The following is a 23510-nucleotide window of genomic DNA, read 5'->3' as shown; positions in this document are numbered from 1 at the left end:
GGGAAGGGCCTTTCCTGATATCCAACCTAAACACCTCTGCTACAGCTCCATGTTCCACTTGCTCCTGTCCCATTCTGGATCTAGAACTGGAATCTGTGACTGTAAATGGCCAGTTGTAGACAATTCACCAGGGCTGCTGGGCATTTTCAGAACTTGATTCACTTGTGTTGGACGTTGGGCTGGAGTTTCAGGGCTAGAGATGCTCTGTCTTGTCTGCAAAGCATCTCCCCCGATCTTTCCATCCTTCAGCTCAGTGGGAGCTTGAGAGTGCAAGGCTCGTGTTCATCCCCTGAGCTGTGCCTGCCCAGCACCGAGGCGTCCCCTCAGGGTCTGAGGGCCTGGAGCACCGCCTGCCCCGGCCCGGGCCGAGCTCTCCCTCCCTCAGCCGGGGTTCTCTCTCTCCCCGTCAGCCAGGGTTTCCTCTCTTCCCTCAGCCGGGGCTCTTCCTGTCCCTGCAGCTGGGTGCGATCTCTCCCCTCAGCCGGAGTTTTCTCTCTCTCTCCCCTCAGCCGTCTCAGTTTCTCCCGTCAGGTGGGGTATTGTGTCTCCCCCTCAGCCGGGGTTCTCTTTGCTCTCACCAGGTTTCTTTCCCTTTTACTGAGGTTCTCCCTCTCCCGCGGTTTTCTCTCTCCCCTCAGCCGTTTTTCCCTCCCCAGGCCGCAAGGGGGCGCTGTCTCTCGGGCGCGCGCTCCCCCCCTCACTGTGCCCCCCCCATCCCCTCTGGCGCGTGCCCGCGAGCGCCACCCGCCGGGCTCGGGCACGCACGCGCGGCCCCGCCCCTTCCCTCCCCCCGGTCCGCGGGCGGCTCTCGCGAGAGCGCCGTGATTTCTCTCCTACGTGCCGTGCCGTGCTGCTCATGGCGGCGCTGGAGCGGGGGCGCTGAGCTGTTGGGGTGAGTGCGGGCCGGGCGCCGTCGCCACCCCCGCCCGCCCCGCCGGGCTCCGGGCGCCGCGGGACCCTCGCCCGCGCATCTCCGCCCGCACCGGGGCACCGCGCCGGGAGCCCCGCCGGGGTTGCGCGCGGTGTGGGGGGGGTGGTTGGGGGGTGCGGCCTACTAGGCCGGCGGTGCGGGGATGGAGCGGCGGCCGCGGGGCGCTGGGTGCGCGCTGCGCTCCGCGGGGCTCCGGCGGCCGCGACACCGAGGCCGCGCTGGGACCGGCCGTCCGGGGAGCCGCCGGGGCTCGCGGGCCGCGCCGGGAGGGGGCGGCGCCGCGGGGGCTCCGGGCCCCGGCGGGCGGCGGGGCCGTGCGGGCGGAGGGGCGGCGGCGGCTCCCGGCGTGCCGCGCGCGGCCCCGCCCGGCGCAGCGCGGCCGCGGCCCTTTGTGTGCGGGGAGCGGCCGCCATCGCCCCCCTTTGTGTGCGGGGCGGGCGCTCGCCCCGGCCCGTCCTGCCCGCACGGCCCTGGCGCTGTCACCGGCCGGAGCCGCCCGCCCCCGCGCACCGCGGCCCCGCTGGCGGCGGCCCCGGCGCCGCCCCTCGGCGCGGCCGCCCCTCGCTCCGCCGCCTCCATCTTGGTGCAGCGCAGCGAGCGGGGCCGCGGGAGGGACCGGGCCTGGGCGCCTCCGTGGGTCCGGGGCCGCTTCTCTGCCCTCCGCACCGATACCCAGCGCGGGGCCGGTCTCTGCACCGCACAGCCCTTAAAAAATCCCGATATTTCTTTTGACGACTTTTCTGGGATTTTTCTCCACGCATTCTTTACAGATGTCCTTGGTGGTTCTTTAATTCATTTTTCCCTCATAAATGTGTTTTTTCCTGACGTGAAAAGGACTTCACTACTGTGGTGGTGGCTGGTCTCATAGCTGTCACACACTGGCTGTGGTGCCCAAGAGCCCGTGCTCAGCGCTGCTTTCCAATATCCATCTGAAAAGAGATAGAGGAGCTTGATCTCCACGGATCTGTGTTGTATGTGCGCACTGAAACGACGAAGTTTTATCTTTATTGCATTTTACCTTGGTCACCTCATAGAGGGCTGTTTCTGGAAACACGTGCTCTGATCCACAGAATGCATGTCCTTGCAGTTGCCTCTTTTTGTGGAGAAAATGGGAAGCAGAACAATGCTGTCATCGGGCAGGTTCCATGTGAGGCTCTGTAGGTGCTCTCTGGCTGTGAGCAGCTTCATGTGACCTGCTGTCATGTAGCAGGATCTGCACATGAAAGACCTCAAGAGCTGGGCCCAGCTCTTCCCTGTCTTTGCATTAAGCCTTTCAGCTGGAAATACACAAATGCAGGAGGCAGTGAGACTTGGGGGCTGGGCAGCTGCTCAGGGTGTTTACCATTTGGAGGAGTATTTATAGTAGCTGAATTAAAAAGTAAAGAATTTGAGGCAGATGAGCACAGTGAGATTTCTTTTTGCTTGAGTTATGTTTGCTTGATGAGTTTTTTTTTTAATTAATAACTTAAGTGTAGTAAACCCATCTTCTTATCGAATCAGACTCGGTTTTAATGGTAAAGTTTATGCCTTTCATCCATGACTGATAAAATTAGCTTTAGTCTTATTTGATCAGATGAGGTATTTTGATTATTAAATGAAAAAGTGATATATTTTATGGCCAGAGAAATGATAAATGTAATATGATATGAGTTACATCTCTAGGAGAGCTCTAATAATATCGGTCTAATTGAATGGGAGATAAGTACGTGGGAAGATTCCAAGTGTCTGTGCAGTTCTGGGATGCAGTGTGCTCATTTGAGAGCTGAAATGCTGCCCCAAAATAACACAGTCCTGAAAGAGATTGTGGTAACAGTTGCCCCAGTGTAATGCTGAAGTGAGGGAAAAGCAGTGATACTGTTATCTTTGCAAGAGCTTTGTGTCTTCTGATTTATGGTATTTTATAATCTAATCTTTCAGTGTAAACCTTTCACACCAGATTTGAACAACCTTCACCCAGTTTGTTCAGTCTATTTCGTGTGTGTTTAATGGTCTGACAGGAAAACTCATTTCAGCTGGAAATTTTCAGTGGTGGCTGAAGGAGATGCTTCAGCTGGGGGAAATCACTGAAATACAAACTTCTGTAACCCTGGGGATGAGTTTGCACGTTTGGAGTTTTTGCAATAGCTGCCTTCACTCAGCATTTTCACTGGGGTGAGGGTGAGAGTTTGAAGTCTCTTTGCATTCAGGTTTCAGTCACTGAAACTGACTCTTTCAAATCACCAGAGGGAATTCAAAGCTCAGTGTAAGTTGTGAAATTCACTTTGCTGCTGTGCTGGAGAAATAGGCTTTGTATTTCTTCTCTTTTGGTTTGGGACTTGTGGAGCTGTGCTCATACCTTTAGATTACTGCAGAGCTGCCACTGTATCTGTGAGGTCAGAGCTGTGTTGCTTCTCACCTGCTTTTGTCCACAAAAACATTCTTGCTTTTCTTTTTTCCTATCTACTGAGTAAGCAACAAACTCAAAGCTTGATTTCCTCTCAAGGAAGGCTTCTATTTCTGTGAGGTTATGTTTTATGTGGTAGGTGGCAGTTTGCTGAAACTGCTTTTCTCATGAAAAGACAAAGAGGCACTGGAAAACTTTAGGAGGGAATTAACTGCTAACTAATTACTGGTGCAGAAAGGCTTCTCCCTGGTGTTGGCAACACAGATATCATCACATGTAATCAACATTTTGCAAAAACGGTTTCAGAAGTCCAGAGAATGGCTCTGTGTTATTTTACGTGCAGTGTCTGTACACATAATTGAGAAGTTTGTTAATTTTTATACAATTCTAAATGAGCTTGAGGTATCACTAGTCTTTAATCTTTGGAACAGAAGTAATCAGGAAATTTAAACTCCCTGTGTGTGTACATCCTGTTGCTCCTCTGAGGATCTTTGTGAGCAGTTATATAAATTATGGCATGATTTAATAAGCACCCATATAAAGTCATTGGTAGGAGGACTAAGGCTTGCTAATGGGTCAAATCCTAATGATCAAAATGAAGTTGAGTTTTAATGGTACACACTGGGACCTTCCCTGTGCCTAAGTGTGTCTGAAGAGTTCAGACTTGAAAATACCAGCCCACTGGCTTGGAGTCTCCCAGTCTTTTATAAAACAAAACTGGGAGTGGGAATGCCAAATATGTTTGTAAAACAGCTTTTCCTAATGTGGATTAAACCTACTGCGTTAAGGTAGAGGAAATGCACCTGTTACTAGTGAGACCTAGAAGTGATGTGTGAGGGGGTTTGGAAGTCGACAGTCTTTAAGGTCCCTTGCAAACCAATCCATTCTGTGATTTGATGAGAATTTCCTTCAAAGTGATACTCAGTGTGTGTGTCTTTCTCCTTTCTCCAGTATGAAGTGGAACAGAACAGAATTTACCACCTGAAACTGCTGCTTCAAGTTCAGATCAGGAAAAGAATATAAGTATTACCACATTGTAACAACTCAAGACCAAAGAAGAGGCAACTTACACTGAAGAAGATACAAGGCTTGATCTGAAGCAAGAAGTTTGTGCCTACTCAACAGCTTCAAAAGAGCACGTCCCGACGCTGCTATAGTAGTCTTTGTTTTCTCCAGTGCTGTAGTGAAACTGCCCAGGGCAGCAGCACTTGTATTCTCTAGAGCTTGATAGATCACCTTCTTTTGCTATCTTTTTCTTTCTCTTTTTGTCTCTCTTCCTTTTGTTCCCTTTTATAAAATAATAGCAGACTTCATCCTTAGGAACTTGTGCTGAAACAGAAGAATCGGCAAATACTACTGAAAGTGCAATATTTGAATATCACTGCGAGGTTGGTGCATGTGGAGAAAGTTACATGTGTATTTTTGAACTTTACATGTGTATTTTTGAACTTTACATGTGTATTTTTGAACTTGGTTCTCACTAAGGTTTTAATGGAGGGTGAGGGTTGGTTAGATTATTTTTTTTAATAGTTCTTAATAATAAATTCATTTAGTAGTGAGGCACAGGGTGCCCAGAGAAGCTGTGGCTGCCTCATCGCTGGAAGTGTCCAAGGCCAGGCTGGAAAGGGCTTGGAGCAGCCTGGGCTGGTGGAGGGTGTCCCTGCTCATGGCAGGAGATGGAACAGGCTGATCTTTAGGCCCCCTTCCCACCCAAACCATTCAGTGGTTCCATGACTCTTTGCTGTTATGTTCATTTACTATGGTGAATTCATAGTACCTGCAATCTGGTTCTATTTAACAATACTTACAACCCTTGAGAGCTGATTATTGGTAATTCTCTCTTCTAGTAACAGTAGGTTTGTGGTTCCAATCCCTTTTCTCAAATAACTTATCTTTAGTTTCTTAATCTTACAGCAAAGGATTTTTTTTTCCTTCAGAATATGTCTTTTAGTAGGGTTAGTACTTCATATTCCAGTTTTAAGACGTAGGAATTTGACAGTTATCTGGAAAAGCTGCTGATACTTTATAGTATCTTTGTACAGCAAATTTTAGTGCCACCTGAGGAATCTTGTCTGAACTGAAGTTGTCAGGCTTTAGAGGACTGATGAGGAGTTCTTTGTGCTGTGCTGCTAATGCTCCTTCAGACTCAAACTGTTCAAACCATGTCATGCAGTGGTGGTAGTCTGAGCAGAATGTGAAGCACTGTGGCTTTCTAACCCTAAGAGAGGCTATTCTGAGCTGAATTTTGTGCTGGATTCTTGTCATTTTCTCTCTCTGGTGTACCTGTAGCTCATGTTTGAGGCAGGGTGTCTGTGGCTTCCCTTGTATCACAGGTGAAGTGACCATTTGGTGACTCACAGAAGCCTTTGGCAGGCTCATTCCAGCTCCCAGAAGGGGTTAATGCTCTGGCCTGTAATTCTTCTGGGAGAAGGTATAATAACATATCATTTTCTCTTCCCCCAGCCACCCTACTTGCAGGACCAGTTTATTTTTGAGAAGTATTTCAAACTCTAGGATAGCTTAAAACACTTCAGCTGTTGTGTTCCCACAAGGACATTTTCTTGTGTGGAGTGTCCTGGGATTGCTTTCCTCAAAAGATGAGGATTGTTACCTTGGGATGATGCTGACAGGAACTGGTCAGTAAATCTTAGCAGCTTTATCAAGTGCTTTCTTTGTTAAATACTCAGAATAATTATATCCTTTAAACTATAATCCAGTGCATAAAAAATATGTGACTGTTGTGGCTTTTGTCCTTTGAGCAGCTTAGGCTGGACAGGAGGCGAAAGAGATCTTTGCTGAGGCAACAGGTACCCCAAAGAGGTGGTGGAATCTCTGTCCTTGGAGGTGTCCAGGACTCAGCTGGACAAAGCCATGGCTTCCTTGTTGGCAAGAGGCCTTTGAGTAGGGATGGGCTGGAGTTCTCTGTGTCTCTAACAGGGCCTTGTTTCTGGTTCATTATTTTCTGGCATGGCAATATTTCATGACTTGAACATGTTAGGGGTATAGATCTATGCCACTCATTGCAGGTTGGTTGGGTGAGGATAAGGGGGCAGCATTGATTGAACTTAAGAGATTGTTATTAATTTTTAAGGGAAAGAGAAGTGAGATGTAGAGCAAGGAAATAAGCAGTGCATGTTAAAGAAATGATGTCACAGCAGATTTAGCAGTTCACTGAATTCTTAGAGAGCCTTGGGTGGTAACACTTCTGTGGAAGTGCTGACCAGTGCTGTGGGATGGAGACCATTTACACAGTGTCCTGGGGTCCTTTGGCCCCTCCAGTCACTCACCCACCTTCTGTACTTGGTTTTCTACATCTACCCCACGTGGGTCTGAACCAGAAATGAAGAGAACACCTCCTCCTCGTGGAGGTAAAATGCTGTCAACCTTTACTTTGTGTGCTTGTTTCCAATTTATTTTTTTATTGTCAGTCTCCAAGACCAAAGATTTCTGCCCAAGAACTTCACAGCAGGTGTTTTTTGGTTCTTTTTCATGACTTTTAAACTGATTTCCAAACAGCAGAATAAGAATGCTGTGCCTTGTAATACACTGAGTAACTCATTGGCTGTGTTAGAGTGAGAAACATGACCCTTTAATAAGTTGCTCAGGTGTCTTTTATCTCCACTAAACACATTGCTGAGTAATTTTTAATCTCTCTGCTTGGTGCAGCAAGAAAGCTGAGGACTGATATGATCTCAGTGTTTCCAAATTAAAACCTCTGAAAACTAACAAGTTATCTTGTGTATTTTAAGATGCATATTGACTGTTTAGAGGGAAGAGGGTTGCTTCAGTTGTCTCTGTTGAATTGTAGTGTTTAGTGAGGTGTAATACATTTCTTCTGATTTGATAGCTAACCTGTAAGTCCAAGTGCCCTGCTTTAAAAAGGAGACTTTTACATCAAAAAAGCCAATGAGTTGGTAAAGGGATTGGGAATGTTTCAAGGATGGATCTGTGACTTGAAAAGGAAAAACACCCCATAACATAAAATCTTTTAATAGATGTCAGTTAATTTAGCAGTTCATTACACCTTTAATGCTATTTTCAAATTTTTTGTATCTTTCTAGCACTTGAGCTTCTATGCCACAGGAATGTTAAATTCTGGTTATTAATTCCATAACTGTACAAAACTGTTTAATTACTTAATACCACTTCTTAGCATGAAAGACTGAACACATGAACTAGGGAGAAACTATGCAGGGATTTGAACCTAATTGTGTTGATTCAGAACTGTTGCATTTTCCTAATCACCTGTTTAATTTGGAAGAGCAGATACTTCAGATATTTTCAGGCTCTGGTGTGAAACAGTGAATGTGGGAGTACTTTGAGGTGTAATACTTGAAAAATGTCAGCAATTTGTTTTGTTCTAAGCAAGCTTTGTTTTGGTGTTAAAATTCTGGCGTGTTTTATAAATATGTTGCCTGTATAAATTTTAAGGATTACTTGTGTTAAAAAAGCTCAACTCTTTTACTCTGTTTTAAGAACAGAGTAAAACTTAAAAACAAATTTTAGGACTGTGTCAGTAACTTACACAAGGTCTTTGTGTTGATGCCTTGGGAAGGCTGTCCTGAAACAGAGACTGAACAGAGAGAATAAAACAGGTATCTATTGAAAGGCCTTTAGGATGCACCTTGGCAGGACAGGGTCTGACCAAGGCTACACCCAAGATGGAGCCAAAATGAAGCAGTCATGAGATCTTACATTTTTTTATACATTTTGGTCCATGTGCATATTGGGGTTTAATTGTCCAATTACAGCTTCAGGTTGTGAGGTCCCATCCTTCTTGTTCCTCCCTTCAGCCCAATGTTGTTTGTGCTTTAGAGCTGAAAGTTGTCCTTGGTCTCCAGCAGGACAAGGATTTGTTTTGTGTCCCTGCTGTGTGCAGAGCTGAGTGACACTGACTGTGAGGCTCAGAACCGCATCCCTGGGCACCACAGAGCCTGAAATACACAAAAACCAGAACTTAGGGCATCAGTGCTACTGTGTTGTGGGGCTGTGAAGGGAGGAAGCTGCTGCTCAGTGTTGTCCTTTGCCTGTGCTTTGTGTGGCCCAGATGAGCTTTGATCCAAACCTGCTCCACAACAATGGACACAACGGGTACCCCAACGGTACTTCGGCAGCGCTGCGCGAGACCGGCGTCATCGAGAAGCTGCTGACCTCGTACGGCTTCATCCAGTGCTCCGAGCGGCAGGCCCGGCTCTTCTTCCACTGCTCCCAGTACAATGGCAACCTGCAGGAGCTCAAAGTAGGAGGTACCTGAGCTTTGCCACCAGCACCAGCCTCTTGTCACTTGGCACAAAATACCCTCTGCTGCTTCTGGGGCTGAACCCCAGGGAACGATCCCCTGCGCCTGGCGGGAGCCCTTCCCAGCACTTTGTGCGGTTTGTGGTGCAACACAAACTGCTGTGGAAAAGGAAAAGGTGCAGTGTTAGGTCAAACTTGTCGAGCTGTGATGGAGGCAAGTGCTCAGACTGTGGGAGAGTTTATCTCTTGTGCTCCCTGTTTCTTTGTTTTGAATTAGTTTGAGGATGGCCAAGTGTTTTTCAGCATGAGGTGGCTGCAACTTCATGCTGATAATTACCGTGAGAGTGAAGTTTGTAAACTGTTTCGTGGCCTTTGTTGGGCTGTCTGAACTTCAGTGTGGAGTCTGCTGTGCAGCGAGCAAGGCAGTGGGAGAGAATTGCTGTGGAATTACACCAGAATAGTTCATTTGCAACAGGAGATAATAAGCAGAATAACCAGAAAAATTTTGCAAATCATGTGTCCTGCCTTGGTTACAGAAGGACCTGAGTTCTACTTGATAGTGTTTGGCTACAAGCAGTGGATTAAACTCAGTCATTTAGTGATTTTTGTAAAAAACCCCAGTCCCAGAGAGAACTCTGACTGCATTGCAATGTTTGATTGTCTTGCAGATGATGTTGAGTTTGAAGTGTCTTCTGATCGCCGAACTGGAAAACCCATTGCTATTAAACTGGTGAAGATAAAGCCAGAAATATTACCTGAAGAAAGAATAAATGGACAAGTTAGTGCCTGTTTTCTATATCTGCATCATTTCCATCCTTTAGGTTAATTTAGCATGGATGTTAACGACCTTCAGTATAGTTACACTGAAATATATTTCAGTGTGCTCTGGTAAAAATTCAGAGGTTCACTTTACTCTGACTCAGTTCAGCCTCTTGCTTGGCTCCAAACACTTCTTAAAGCCAAGAGGGGTTCTGTGAGATTGAAAAGTTGCAGTGTGGCATTCCCTGCTGAGTATGTAGTAGAGAGTACTGAGATTCATTTTATGTACAACAATGCCACTCCTGAAATGACTAGCAATGGATTTTTTTTTTTTTTTTTTTGACTGGTAGGTTGTGTGTGCTGTTCCTCACAATTTAGAGAGTAAATCTCCAGCTGCCCCGGGTCAAAGTCCAACAGGGAGTGTTTGCTACGAACGTAATGGGGTAAAGCTTGCACATTTTACTTGAACTCTTCACTGATCCATCACTGTGGTCTATGAGAAAAAAAAAAAAAAAGCCAAAAGAACCCAAAAAAAAGCAGTTTAATGTAGGCAATTGACACTGCACTGAACTGTGCAGTTTTTGGCAAACAAAACAAAAAGCATGCTTTGGTAATTACTACAAAAAATGTTATTTAGACAGTTTGCTTGCTTATATCTGTGGAGAACTTCCTAGAGCCAAATAGATGTTCTCTTTTAAGCTTGATGAAGTTCATGTATCCTTATCTTGAATTTTAACGTTTAGAAATTGGCCTTTAAAGATGGTCACATACAAAACCTTTCAAGTTAAGCTGCTTGTTACATACTCACCAAAACAGCACGATGGAAAAAGAATGTTTTGCATGCCATGTTTATTATTGTTGATTTTCTCACTAAATTAAGCAGATATTGTTATTAAAATTGTGGTAGTCTTTCTTTGAACCAACTATTCTGCAAATAGAGTAATTTTAGTTCATGTTAATTTGCAGGAAGTATTTTACCTGACTTACACCCCAGAGGATGTTGAAGGAAATGTACAGCTGGAAACAGGAGATAAAATAAACTTTATAATTGATACAAATAAACAGTAAGTTGGTATTGCTTTTCTGGCTTCATATTTTGTTTTAGTAGTCAGGCAGAATTTGTACCTATTCCAAGAACTATTATATGAAATACAATCTTAATTATTGTTTCAGTTTTGAATTTAAAGGGGTTTTTATTTGTTTTTCTCTAGTACTGGTGCTGTAAGTGCTCGTAACATTATGCTATTAAAAAAGAAACAAGCCCGCTGTCAAGGAGTAGTCTGTGCCATGAAAGTAAGTGATTTTAAGTTTCGTTTGAAAATAAAATGCTGTTTTGAAGAGTGCTGTTCAAAGTAATATTTAAGTTGTGAACAGCTGTTAACAGCTTAGGCTGTGGGTGTAAATTGTGTGAACTGGTTTAAACAGCTCATCTTTGATGCTGTTGCTCTTCTTAACAAAGAAAGTTCCATATATTTCTATTTATATATTTCTTGTGGCAGTCAGCTGTGTACACCTGTGAGTGCTGTGCTGGGATTCAGAGTCTGTTTTGTGTTTAACACAACCTGTCAAATGATTTATTGGTGTGTTCCAATAACGGACAATCAAACGATTGTTTTTTTTACCTGTTCACAGGAAGCCTTTGGATTTATTGAGAGAGGTGATGTCGTGAAGGAGATATTCTTTCATTATAGTGAATTTAAAGGTGACCTAGAAACCTTACAGCCTGGTGATGATGTGGAGTTTACAATCAAAGACAGAAATGTAAGACGAAATCCAGTAAAACGGAAGCCAAGGTCCTAGGGAATAACTGCCCAGCTCTCTGCTGTCCCCAGCTTTAAAACGGGGGGAGGAGGTTCACTGAGGTTCATTGAGGGAAATGTCTGTTACTTTCTCTCTTTTCTGTGGGTGTTTGACTCGTTTTGTGCTCTTAGGGTAAGGAAGTTGCAACAGATGTTAGACTGCTGCCTCAAGGAACTGTCATTTTTGAAGATATCAGCATTGAACATTTTGAAGGAACTGTAACCAAAGTAATTCCAAAAGTACCCAGCAAAAACCAGGTGAGTTTCAGTAGTTAAATAAATTTGTGTATTGCTGGTTTGATTGTGTTGAATTCCAGTCAAACAGTTGTTCCCCTTTCCCAGTACCTGTTTGCTGCATAAGCATCATGTCAGAGTAAAGATTTACTCTTTTTCTTAGTTTCAGATCCAAAGAGAAAGAGTTAGGGTGGTGGTTCATGATGGAGTGTGTGTTTCCTTTAATGTTTCTTGCTATAAATTTTTGTTGGGTTAGGACATATCCTTAAAGCAAAAGACACTGGAAAAAGGGAAAAATATTTGCTGGGATAAGCCAGATCTATGGATTCTTGTGAGCATTAACAGTTAATGAGGCTTTTGGGCTGTAATGTTTGACTTGGAGGAGTGTTCATGAGCACTTCCACTAAGGTTTTAGGTGCATCTCTGTTGGTGTGGGCAGGTTTGGGGTGTTTTGAAGACTTAATAAGAAAGAACCTGCCTTTTGGAAGTGTTGTGAGTGTGGTTATAAACTTCATTCTTGAAATAGAGAGAAGTCCTTCAGCAGGACATGGCTGGGACTTGAAAAGACCTTCAAGCCAACCAACAGTTCCAAAAGCCACCTTGAATTGGGGAAGTTCCAGATGAGGAGTGGTGGAAGTGGAGCAGAGCCTGTGTCCAGCAGGATGTGGCAGGAGCCCTTGTGCTGTTGGCAGCTGTGCTGAGCCCTGAACTCAGCTTTCCCTTGGGTTTTCTGTCCCCAGAGTGATCCATTACCCGGCCGCATCAAGGTGGACTTTGTGATTCCTAAAGAGCTTCCCTTTGGGGACAAGGACACAAAATCCAAGGTGACCCTGCTGGAGAGTGACCACGTGCGGTTCAACATTTCCACGGACAGGCGCGACAAGCTGGAACGCGCCACCAACATCGAGGTTCTCCCCAACACTTTCCAGTTTACTAATGAAACCAGAGAAATGGCAAGTACCCATCTCTAAACATTTCCAGTTCTTTGAGGGGAAGGGAAAGTAAAATGTGAGTTGGGGGCTGTCCACAATAAATACAAAAATCATTCGTGTCTTCCATTCTGAAATCCAGCTCTCCCACCTGCAGTGCGAGCAAGGTAGAAAATTCAGAATTAATGCTCTGCGTCTTTGCCTTAAAAGAATAAAGTCTTAACTATTTTTTAACACTTAAATTATATTAGGAAATTATGCCTTAACTGGCCCTCTTGGATGAGATTGGTGGCTGGTTGTAGCAGACAGAAGTAGTGTAGTCTTGAGCTGGCAGTTTAAAATTCACATACTTGAATCCAAAGAGGGTAACTACTCATCATCCTTAGGAAAACTGGAACACCCAGAAACTATCCTGGTTCAGGTAGTGAAAAGTGTAAATAATTGGAGGAGGGACTGTGAGCATTTTTTGTATTTCAAGTTTTTCAGCCAGTCTCTATTTGAGGGTCAAGCAGAAGCATGGTAAAGAGCAGAGTTCTCTCAGTACAAGAAACTCTTTGTGGATTACAGGGACTAAGATGGATGTGCTAATGAGTATTACAGAATATCTTTCATTCCTGTAACTTGGAATGTTGATTCTCTTCCAACTAGACTAGCTTTGCTTTGCTTTGCAATTTGGAGTTCAGTTACAGTGTTGTCACATCAATGTGCTGTAAATTATTGTCCCTTAACTTTAAAAAAAAACCTGAGTTTTGATTTCATCCTTTGAGATTTTGGGTTTCTATCCTATAGACTTGTTGTATTTCTGCTCTGGCTACATACACCTGCCTGCCTGAGTTGAGCTCTCATGGGGGTGATAAGTGCTGGCAGCTTCTAGGGAGGTTGATTGTGTTGCTGGGATTTGTGAAAACTCTTTAAGAGAAGAATGTTCCTAAAGGTGGAAGGTACCTTTACACTGTCATTCACACCCTCTAAGTTTGTCCTAAGACTTGCTAAACTCTGTATTGACTGGATTGAAGGCAACATGTTAATGAATTCTACCGTAATTCTGGCAGGATCTGGTACTAGGGTTCGGGTTTCTGTCAGTATGTTCTGTTTATCACTCAGCATTCCATTTCTAGTGGTTATCAGGAAGGCCACAGAACTCCTGTGTCACATGGGAGTGTGTTCCCATAACACACCCACGGGTATGGGAGTCTTGTTTAACAGCTTCTCTGTAATTCCTTCATTTGTGACTGCAAATCTGATGCTTTGTCTCCTAAACTTTCCTCTGAACACTGATTTTATTTCCTGTTTTTATAGATGTTTGTACGTTTAGTGTGTGTTTGTATGTTTTACATGCTCCTATAGGAGATACAGTGTTTGTAGAGCTGCCCCACTCTGATCCCTGTGTTGTGGTACTGGCAGGTTCTTTAACTTCAGTCCTTGGTAGTGGCTTAAGTGAATATTCTTCACTCTTCATCACGAGTTAACTTCAGGAGTGAGGTGGGAAGAGCTTGTCTGCATTTTGGGTTGAACAGGGCCATGAGCACCAGGGTTTGCCATGAAGGACATTGCTTAAACCAAGTGTTTTCCCAGGATTTAGGCTCTCCTGCCAGCTCCTGACAAGTGGAGCAGCTGCAGATGGATGCCACATACCAGGGATTAAACTGTAATTGTTGGCTTGGCTGTTCCAGGGTGTGATTGCAGCAATGAGGGATGGCTTTGGCTTCATTAAGTGTGTGGACAGGGATGCTCGGATGTTCTTCCACTTCAGTGAGATCATGGATGGAAATCAGCTCCATATTTCTGATGAAGTAGAGTTCACCGTCGTTCCTGTAAGTGGGATTAAAACTCCTGTAAAATCTCAGCATTTCAAGAAATGATGCACAGTCTTGTCTGTAACGTGATGGATTTCTTTCCCAGGATATGCTGTCTGCCCAAAGGAACCATGCCATAAGGATTAAAAAGCTTCCCAAGGGCACAGTTTCCTTCCACACCCAGTCAGAACATCGCTTTGTGGGCACTATAGACAAAGAAGCCACTCCAGCCAAAGCCAGTAGCCCAAATAAAGGCAAAGAGAAGGTAAAGCTGCTCTTCTGCTTGTGAATATCTCTTCTGCATTTCTGCCATTGCAGACTGAGGCTGCTTCCTTAAAATCTCTAATTCAACTAATTCAACTGGGTTTGGAGCACTGTTCATTCTGTATGGATGTGAACTACAGCTGATGAGAGCAGTGAATAAAAAACAACTGCTCTGAACAAGATACTAAAAGTATCATTAATATATTGTCATTAATGATTTTATTGTTGTTGAGGATAATTTTCAGGAACTTGATGGAGAGTTTTTCTACCTCCCACTGCATAAGATTCTAGATAGAATTATTTAAGATTAAGTTTCATGGGAGGAATCTCTTACTGTTTTGTTCTGTTTTAAACAATACCAGAAGGCTTCAAAGTTCCAATAAATGCTTCCAGGAACAGGTAGCAGTACTTTCATTATTTCATTAAAATACTGTCATTTAAAGCTCCTTACCCAGGGTTTGGTTGTGTTTTTGAGCAGTTACTGTTAAACCACTGAGACTCCAATGAGCTGTGCTTGAACTGTGTGTAGGAAACTCTTCATAAAGAGACACTGATGCTGAATCCTGACCTCTTGTTTTCAGGAAGCTGAGGATGGAATAATTGTGTATGATGACTGTGGAGTAAAACTGACCATTCCTTACCAGGCCAAGGATGTGGAAGGATCTACTAATCCCCAGATAGGAGATAAGGTAAGAGAATTAAGTGTTCTATTGGGATATGCTGTTCTGGGCATTGTGGGATGTGAGCTCTTCTTTGCCTTTACTTGGAACAAATGGAGGACAAGGCATCTGTGTGATATCACCTGGAATGTTGAGTTTAAATGAGTCAATCTTCTGTAAGTAAAAAATACCCTCCAACCTGGTGATACATGGATGGAAATAGTGTCTTACAGTGTAAATGATGCTTTTTAAACAAAGAATTTTTGTCACTAAGTGGACACTGCTTGTCAAGAGGTAGTTAATTAGCATAGAGACTAAGATGGATATTGAAAAGGGAGAATATTCCCTCATGAGCATATTGGCCTGAGAGACAATGGAAAGGGTGAAAGCTTGGAGATTGGGAAGAGCAGCAAAATCCTCAGGAGCCATTCTAGTCATTGGTTATTGTCTCTAAAAACCAAAATGAGTGAAGTGAGGCACATCCCAGTGTGAGCAGTGTAGGGAAAGGAGGTGATCCCCAAGGAGAGAAAGGCTTTCATGTTTCAGGGGTGAAAAGCTGAGTCTTGGAGGCTGGCTTGCCTTGCAGGTATCCCAGGTGTGGTGCAGCTCCTGGAATGTAGGAAATGTCAGTGACTGACGTGGTTATGGGAAAGTAGTGACTAGGAAATTACTTTCCTGGAGAGCCCAGGTGCTGCTGCAGGGCTACACAGCTTCAAAATCAGCTGGGGGCTTTTTTGTTGATGATGATGGTTCTCTTTGCATGTTTCTGTCTGTATTGATCCCCATGTGTCCCTCAGGTCGAGTTCTGTGTGTGTGAAGTGAAGAGAACCGGGCTGCAGACAGCTGTTTCTGTCAGGATGCTGGGACGCAACTACAGCTCCAAGAGGCTCCTGGGATATGTGGCAGCCCTGAAAGATAACTTTGGCTTTATTGAAACAGCCAATCATGATAAGGAGATCTTCTTCCACTACAGGTGAACGACAGTTTTATTATTTATTTTATTACCTATTACAGTGTGTCAGTTTGGGGGGAGTGGGAGGGTGCAGAGTTTTGTTGGGTTGAATGTTAAATCCATTTGCACTTTACACACACACAGAATATATATATATTTTTATATATATATGTTCAGATATCTACAGTTTTATTTATCATCTCTGCTGGACTGGTTCAGGCTCTTCTGTTAGTCAGCTGTGCTGGTGTTCTGTGCCTCTAATTCCCAGGCCAAGAAATCCAGTTTTGTTATGTATTTGAAATGCTCACTTTCCTCAATGGAGATTCCTTGTGAAGTGATGAGGGATTTAAATAATTTCCAGTAACTGATGTGGATGTTGGGTGAGCATCACTATTGTCATGTAAATAAAAGAGAACTGTTTATCATTCTGTTCCTGTAGTGAATATTGTGGTGATATCGATAGCCTGGAACTTGGAGACACTGTGGAATACAGCTTGTCAAAAGGCAAAGGCAACAAAGTTAGTGCAGAGAAAGTAAACAAAACACATGCAGGTAAGGCTGTACCTGGTGCTTTCTGCCTGCAGGGCTCTTGGCATGTGCTGAGGGGCAAACTTTCTTAATAATCCATTTACAATTGGAGCTGAGAGCAAGAAGATGCTCAGTGTGGGGTGGTCACTGGTTCCCTGAAAGCTGCTGCCTGTGTTTGCAGAGAACAGACAAGCACAGGCCAACAGTTGTGTGCACAGCAGCAGTTCTGTGGGCCTTTAGTGTCCTCAGCCCTCCTCACTTGGGGGTTATAAGGAGAGGCTGAGTGGCAGAACTGGCCAGGTCAGTACCTGCACTCACTGTGCTGTTCCTCACAGGGGGAAGATGGCAGGAGCAGGGCAGATGGGGGAGGGTATTAAGGACTTGGGGGTGGGGGGAATGTGTACTTTAGGATTATTTGATGATTAATGTGAGTAGGAAATGCAGTGGAAGAAAAGTGAAACACTTTGATTTGCTTTTCAAGCTTCATGACCTTAAGTTTCTTGAGAAAAAATTTTCTGCTTCTGTGTGTGAAATGTCAGTGTGATTTTGATTCGGTGCCATGCAGTGCAAAATGTTGAGTCCTGGTCAATCTGAATCACTTATTTAAATCCATTTTAAAATTACCTGTGATTAAAACATCCTATTCTTCTATTCTCTGTCTCTTTTCAGTGAATGGTATCACTGAAGAAGCTGATCCAACTGTTTACTCTGGTAAAGTAATTCGTCCCTTGAGGAGTGTAGATCCCACACAGACAGAGTACCAGGGCATGATTGAAGTCATGGAGGATGGTAAGATTGGTTCCTTGTAATTAAGTGGTTTTTTTTCACAAGTGCACAAGTTGAATGCCCTGTAAATAGAGCTGTTGAAGATTTTACTCACACTACAAACTGTATCCACACTGCTAAGCTGACTGTGAAAGCAGCATTTTTAATATTGGAAATCTGAAATCAGGTGACAAAGGCCTCTCAGTTCTGTCTCCTACTTTCCCCCTTAGGTGAGATGAAAGGAGAGGTCTATCCCTTTGGAATTGTTGGCATGGCGAACAAAGGTGACTGTCTGCAGAAGGGGGAGACAGTAAAGTTCCAGCTGTGTGTGCTGGGTCAGAATGGGCAGACCATGGCTGTGAACATCACCCCGTTCCGCAGGGCCACCGTGGAGTGCGTCAAGGACCAGGTGAGGGCTCTGAGCTCCAGGGCCGTGGGGATGGGGAGGAGCTGCTCCAGCTGCCACAGAGCAGCTGAGAGCCACTTCAGCACTGGAATTCTGGGAGTTGTGCCCAGGCAGATTGCTCTGGACTCCAGCTCTAGGGAGCAGATGTAGTAACCCAGGTTATGCCAGACTCTGGTGTAACTTGAGTAAAGGTGAGCTCAGAGCCTGGTTTGGTGCTCAGCCATCAGAACTGCTGGGCAGCAGATAATTCTGAGATTTGGGTTTGAGATGTCCTAGAAATTGCTCTAACTCGTTTGTGCTGCACAGAGTATCTAAAAAATGTTCAGAAAAACAAATAAAACATGCACATGCTTTGCTTCTGGAAGGAGCTTCTTTACAGCATTAAGCACTGTGATTACAGCTCACCTGAAATACAAAGGCTGATCTTTGCCCTTGTTGCATCATGGAATGACTAAAAAGTTAAATGCTTGTGTGCAGCACTAATCTCCAGTCATTTATGGAGAGGCTGGATGAGTATTCCTGGCTTATACATGAATAGAATGGAAAATAGAAATAAATGGCTTCTTATCCCAGTGACAGGCCAGAGTGGTTGCTGATGTGTAACTTCAGGGTGGAGTCTCAGAGCCTGGGGCACTGCTCTTCTCTGTTTAATACAGCTGCCAGAATTTGGGGGTAGTTTTCAGAACTTGTTCTGTAGACTTTAGGATTTAAATGTGACTTTACAATGCTAGGTGCCTGGATTTCCAGAAGCGTTGTCTCCAGACAGAATGTTCTGATCAATGCAAAAATTTCACTTTCACTTCTATTAGGCACCAGTTTCAAGGTTTTATTTAAAAGTAGGTAAATGACAGTGATGAGTAAGTTACTGCACATGTCTGGATGCAGAGCAAATCAATAACCTTGTGATGTGTTGCTTTTCAGTTTGGTTTCATTAACTATGAAGTTGGTGACAGCAAAAAGCTCTTCTTCCATGTCAAAGAAGTCCAGGATGGTGTGGAGCTCCAGGCTGGGGATGAAGTGGAGTTCTCTGTAATCCTGAACCAGCGCACAGGAAAATGCAGTGCCTGTAACGTGTGGCGTGTCTGGTGAGGCTTTGGGACTGAAGGGACTGACCCTGGCACGGTGTCTGCATCCCAGCAGGGCCCTGCAGGCTGGGCCTGCCTGAGCTGGGTGTTCCTGGAACAGGAGCTCTGGCTTCCAGCTGGCTGCAGGGAGAGCTGAGAGCTCCCAGCTCTTCCAGGGGATCCAGTGCAGGCAGCAGCAGCACCCCCAGCTCTTCGTAATTACAGATGGCTTGTTCTTTTTAACCTATTCTTAAACTCCCCCTGTAGCAGGAATTTGGATACAGCCTTGCAAGTGGAAGTTAATGATAAGGAAACTGATGGCTTTCCTGTGTGGGTGCTGGCCTCTGACCAGCACACTCCACACTGCTGCCACCTCTTTCTTGAAGAGCAGCTTTAATTTTTAAATAGAGACTCTTTTAGAGACTCTTCTTTTTGGCATGGCATTTCTTGCAAGAGATTAGTTTGGGGTTTTTTTAACTATATACACACTTGAAGAAAACTGCATAATTTGTATTTTGTTTAAGCTAGAGATAGCACTGAAACAGTAACAGAAAGCTAATGTTTTTGTCTCAGAATTCTGTGTTCCCATCATCTTCAGAGATGTTAATGCTCTGCCATGATACGCAGGCAACTTGAAAGCCTTTATTATTGCAGTTAAATTACAGAGTCACAGAATGGATTGAGTTGGAAGGGAACTTAAAAAACCATCTCATTCCACCACTACCATGAGCAGGGACGCCTGCCACTATCCCAGGGTGCTCCAGGCCCCATCCAGCCTGGCCTTGGACACTTCCAGGGCTCCAGGGGCAGCCACAGCTTCTCTGGGCAGTGGAAATGTAGGAAACACTGGCTAGGTGTGCCTGAGAGTAAATACAAGGCCTCTACTCCATAAAAAACATCCTTTGGAGAGCACTGAGCTCCTGCTAGTGCAGAGTCCAGTGTGCACAGCAAGGTCTGGGGCAGGACCAGGCCATCAGCCGGGTCCACTGTCACACAGCATCAATTGTGCAGCCTGTAACTGCTATACCTGACTGTGCTGCAGGCCTGTGAGAGCCTGGGGTGCCTTGCCCAGCTCGGGGGTGACCCTGCCCTGTGTTTTCTCTGTTGCAGTGAAGGCGCCAAGGCCGTGGCTGCTCCGCGTCCCGATAGACTGGTGAACCGCCTAAAGAGCATCAACCTGGACGATGCCAACGCGCCGCGGCTCACGGTGCTCCGCCAGCCCCGCGGGCCCGACAACTCAAAGGTACTGTGGGCTGCTGCAGCACCACTGCAGGGCTGCTGGCCTGGCACCCCGCTGCAGGGCTGCTGGCCTGGCACCCCGCTGCAGGGCTGCCGGCCTGGCACCCCGCTGCAGGGCTGCTGCAGCACCACTGCAGGGCTGCTGGCCTGGCACCCCACTGCAGGGCTGCTGGCCTGGCACCCCGCTGCAGGGCTGCTGCAGCACCACTGCAGGGCTGCTGGCCTGGCACCCCGCTGCAGGGCTGCTGCAGCACCACTGCAGGGCTGCCGGCCTGGCACCCCGCTGCAGGGCTGCCGGCCTGGCACCCCACTGCAGGGCTGCCGGCCTGGCACCCCGCTGCAGGGCTGCCGGCCTGGCACCCCACTGCAGGGCTGCCGGCCTGGCACCCCGCTGCAGGGCTGCCGGCCTGGCACCCCGCTGCAGGGCTGCTGGCCTGGCACCAGGGCCCTGCTGCCCGTGTCAGGGGGCACAGAGCCCTGCTGCCCGTGTGGGGATAGCCCAGCCCTGCTGCCCGTGTCAGGGGGCACAGAGCCCTGCTGCCCGTGTCAGGGGGCACAGAGCCCTGCTGCCCGTGTCAGGGGGCACAGAGCCCTGCTGCCCGTGTCAGGGGAACACAGCCCTGCTGCCCGTGTCGGGGAGCACCCAGCCCTGCTGCCTGTGTCGGGAACACAGCCCTGCTGCCTCTGTTGACACCTGGTGTCTGCTGCTGTTGTGCAGCGAGCTCTGCTGTGTGAGGGTGAGCTGTGTTTGTGCACAGAGCTGTGCTCTGTGTCATGCTGTGCTTTCAGAGGAGCACACAGGAGAGAAGCAACCCACTGCTGCCTGTCTTGGGACCTTTCTGTTGTGGTTTGTCCTGGCTGTCTTCGTTCGCTCTTCATTTATAAACCTCAGAGGTAGCAAGTGAATTTACCTAGACATGGCTTTCACACAACGTTCTGCTACTTCTTGATAAGCAGGAGAAAAGTGTCTGGAATCTCTGCGGTGTTTTGGCTACAAAGAACACCCAACAGAACCTGTTTTGTTGCTGTCTCTGTTTCTGAAAACAAACATGACTAATTAGAAAGTGCTGCTCGGGTGGAACAGACCAGGCTCTGCCTCAAAGCGCAGTGCCAGGTTCACAGCTGGACTCGATAATCTTAAAGCCCTTCTCCAGAGAGTCTAAATGATTTCCTGACTGTGTGATGCTGGAGCTCAAAGTTTGTTCTGTTTTCCTTGCAGGGATTTGGTGCAGAGAGAAAGATCCGCCAGGCTGGTGTTATAGACTGATCCCAACCCCACGGCGACGTTGGGCCGCGCGGTGGGGCTGGCGAAGGGTACTGAATATCTCCCTGTTCACCCCTTCCTCCAAATTCTCAGAAGCTATTCCACCAGTTTTAACACCTTCTCATGTTATGTTTAAAATTAAATTTACGAAACCATTTTAAATTTCTGCACAGTTGCATTCTGGAGAACTTTAAGGTGGCGCCTTATAGTATCACATTTTAGAAGCTTGTTTTGAATGGTGCATTTAACGCAACTGGTAACTGCAATCTCCATTGCCTCTGTGAGTAAACATAGACAGCTCTGCTCGGGCAGACCTTGTGGAATTCTGCACTACAGTTATTATGCTTTATCCTTGTTTTTGGCCAAGGTTTATTATGCCTTAGTGCTCAGTTGCATTATCTTCCTTCCCGAGTGGAAGGAAAGACTCACTTAAGCTCACTCTGCTCAAATTCTGAGGACCATGTGAGGGTGGAATGAGTTCATTTTCTATCAGATCTCCACAGACATTCAGATACCTGGAGTGGATGGCCAAATGTTACAGTGTTTTCCTAGTCCATTTAACTTGACTCCTCTAGCCAGTCCTTAGAACTCAGTGCAAGTCTCTCCCAGGGTCGGTGGATTTTGTAGTGTTCTGGAACAGACAGTGCAGAATTTCATAAGGCTGAGGTGTGCCATCAGTGTGGTAATTTAAATATATTTAAAACAATGCACAAATCTGCTGCTGCTTAGAACACTGCAGCTTCTAAACCCAGTTTCTTTTACTGATTTAAATTTAAAAAAGAAAGAAGTTGTGCCTGAAGTGGATACATTTTTTTTTGTTCTTTTTGCAGCCGGCACCCAGTGTACTGTAAGAGAATAAATACTTAGGCTTTCCATAGCTGTATTGAGACTTTCATCAAGGTGAATAGTTGATGTCTGTGTGCTTTTTTTTTTTTTTTTTTTTTGGTTTTTTTGGTTTTTTGTTTATTTTTTGTTTGGTTGATTTGGGTTTTTTTTTGTTTTGTTTTCAGGGTGGTTTTTTTTTTCCCCTCCCCTGCCCCCCCTCCCTCCATTTCCCCAGTCACACTTTATCAAAAAAATGAAATGATTGGTCTAAGTATTACTTTAACCAAAAAGATCAGGAGTTACTTTTCGGAATAGAGGGCAGTACTGTGGTTTGCTTTGGGTTTTGTTTTGGTTAATTTTTTTTTTTTTAATTTTTTTTTTTTTTTTAATTTTTCCCCCCTTTTTTTTTTTTTTCATGTTACCTCTATTCTCAATTTAGGGTTTTCTTCTCTGGGAGATGCATTATCTTTGTAAAACAAAACATTGCTTTCTCCAATTTTTTTTTCTGTTAATGGCAAAGAATGGAAATAGAATAAAGTTTTACTGATTTTGAAAAAAGCCTCACTGTGCTCAGCCTCTTCTTTCCTCAGCGGGGACTGTGTTAGACCTGTGTTGTCCCCATCACAGGCTGGGTGTTGGTGCCTCCAGTTCTCACACCACCCCGAGGGATTTCTGTGTTCTATTCCAGTTTGCACCAAGCAGGGAGCTTCCTGCCAAAGGCCCCAGCAACACCACACTATATTTATACATTATAACAAGCAGCAACCTTCATTGGCTACAAATTCCATCCGTGCTAATTAGCAGCCAACCCCCTCTGTCTGAGTTCTGTGTCTCCCCGCGCTCAGCAGTTCTCTTCCTTTGAGGCGGGGTCAGTGGTCGGTGCTTGTGCCCCCAGCGCTGGAATTCCCTTTCCCCAGTTCCTGCTCCTTCCTCCTGCCATTCTGGTCCCTTGCCCTGAAAACAAAAGATGAGCCAAGCGCACGATGCTCACTCACCCTGCAGTTCAGAGCTGCCCTGCTCCAGCTACTCATGAACAGCTTTTTAAAAAGCACCAAATCTGAGTTAAAAGCCCTTATCAAATCCCGGGAGGCTCGGTGTCAGTCCTGATGTAATAACCAGAGGCTCTGGGTTCGGTGTCCTGGCCCCGTTGGACGGCCCGTGGTTCGGGTTTGGTGTCGTTCCGCCTCTGGATTCCCCCTGAAAGCTCCGCGGTGCGGCGCCGCTCCCCCTTTAGAGCCCGTAATTGGTGCCGGTGCCGCCGTGTCCCTCCAGTGTCTCATGTCCCCCCCCGTCCCGTGTTGCCCCGTGTCCCCTGTGTCCCATATCCCGCCGTGTCTCGCTGTGTCCCCCCGTGACCCGTGTCCCATATCCAGCCGTGCGCCTCCATGTCCCGCCGTGCCTCCCGTGTCCCTTGTGTCCCATGTCCCGCCGTGCCCCTCCCATGTCCCATCTCTCGCTGTGTCCCCCATCTCCCG

At 46.0% G+C, this 23510-nt stretch overlaps 2 protein-coding genes across 4 annotated transcripts in view; one reads left to right on the top strand and one right to left on the bottom strand.

Moving 5' to 3' along the window:
• OLFML3 (olfactomedin like 3) overlaps positions 1 to 23510 on the bottom strand; it is a 289605-nt gene that overhangs the window by 109780 nt on the left and 156315 nt on the right. The window lies entirely within an intron of this gene.
• CSDE1 (cold shock domain containing E1) lies at positions 776 to 22593 on the top strand. Of its 3 annotated transcripts, XM_066335615.1 has the most exons (21): positions 776 to 892; positions 4266 to 4702; positions 8362 to 8560; positions 9221 to 9330; positions 9662 to 9754; positions 10278 to 10375; positions 10523 to 10604; positions 10944 to 11072; positions 11243 to 11368; positions 12085 to 12297; positions 13947 to 14087; positions 14176 to 14334; positions 14915 to 15022; positions 15790 to 15965; positions 16384 to 16496; positions 17142 to 17261; positions 17468 to 17646; positions 18565 to 18728; positions 19818 to 19950; positions 21166 to 21260; positions 22041 to 22593. In XM_066335615.1, exons 3-20 carry the CDS (start codon positions 8362 to 8364, stop codon positions 21211 to 21213), a joined length of 2391 nt encoding a protein of 796 aa, XP_066191712.1. In that variant the 5' UTR covers positions 776 to 892; positions 4266 to 4702; the 3' UTR covers positions 21214 to 21260; positions 22041 to 22593. The 3 variants fall into 3 exon arrangements, with proteins under 3 accessions (XP_066191712.1, XP_066191711.1, XP_066191713.1); XM_066335614.1 differs by having other exon boundaries at positions 21166 to 22593; XM_066335616.1 differs by lacking the exon at positions 9662 to 9754 and having other exon boundaries at positions 21166 to 22593.

This window comes from Sylvia atricapilla, chromosome 25 (assembly GCF_009819655.1).
Source record: "Sylvia atricapilla isolate bSylAtr1 chromosome 25, bSylAtr1.pri, whole genome shotgun sequence".
Classification (NCBI taxonomy): domain Eukaryota; kingdom Metazoa; phylum Chordata; class Aves; order Passeriformes; family Sylviidae; genus Sylvia; species Sylvia atricapilla.
The sequence above is the reverse complement of the archived record's forward strand: the minus strand, read 5'-3'. Positions and strand labels throughout refer to the sequence as shown.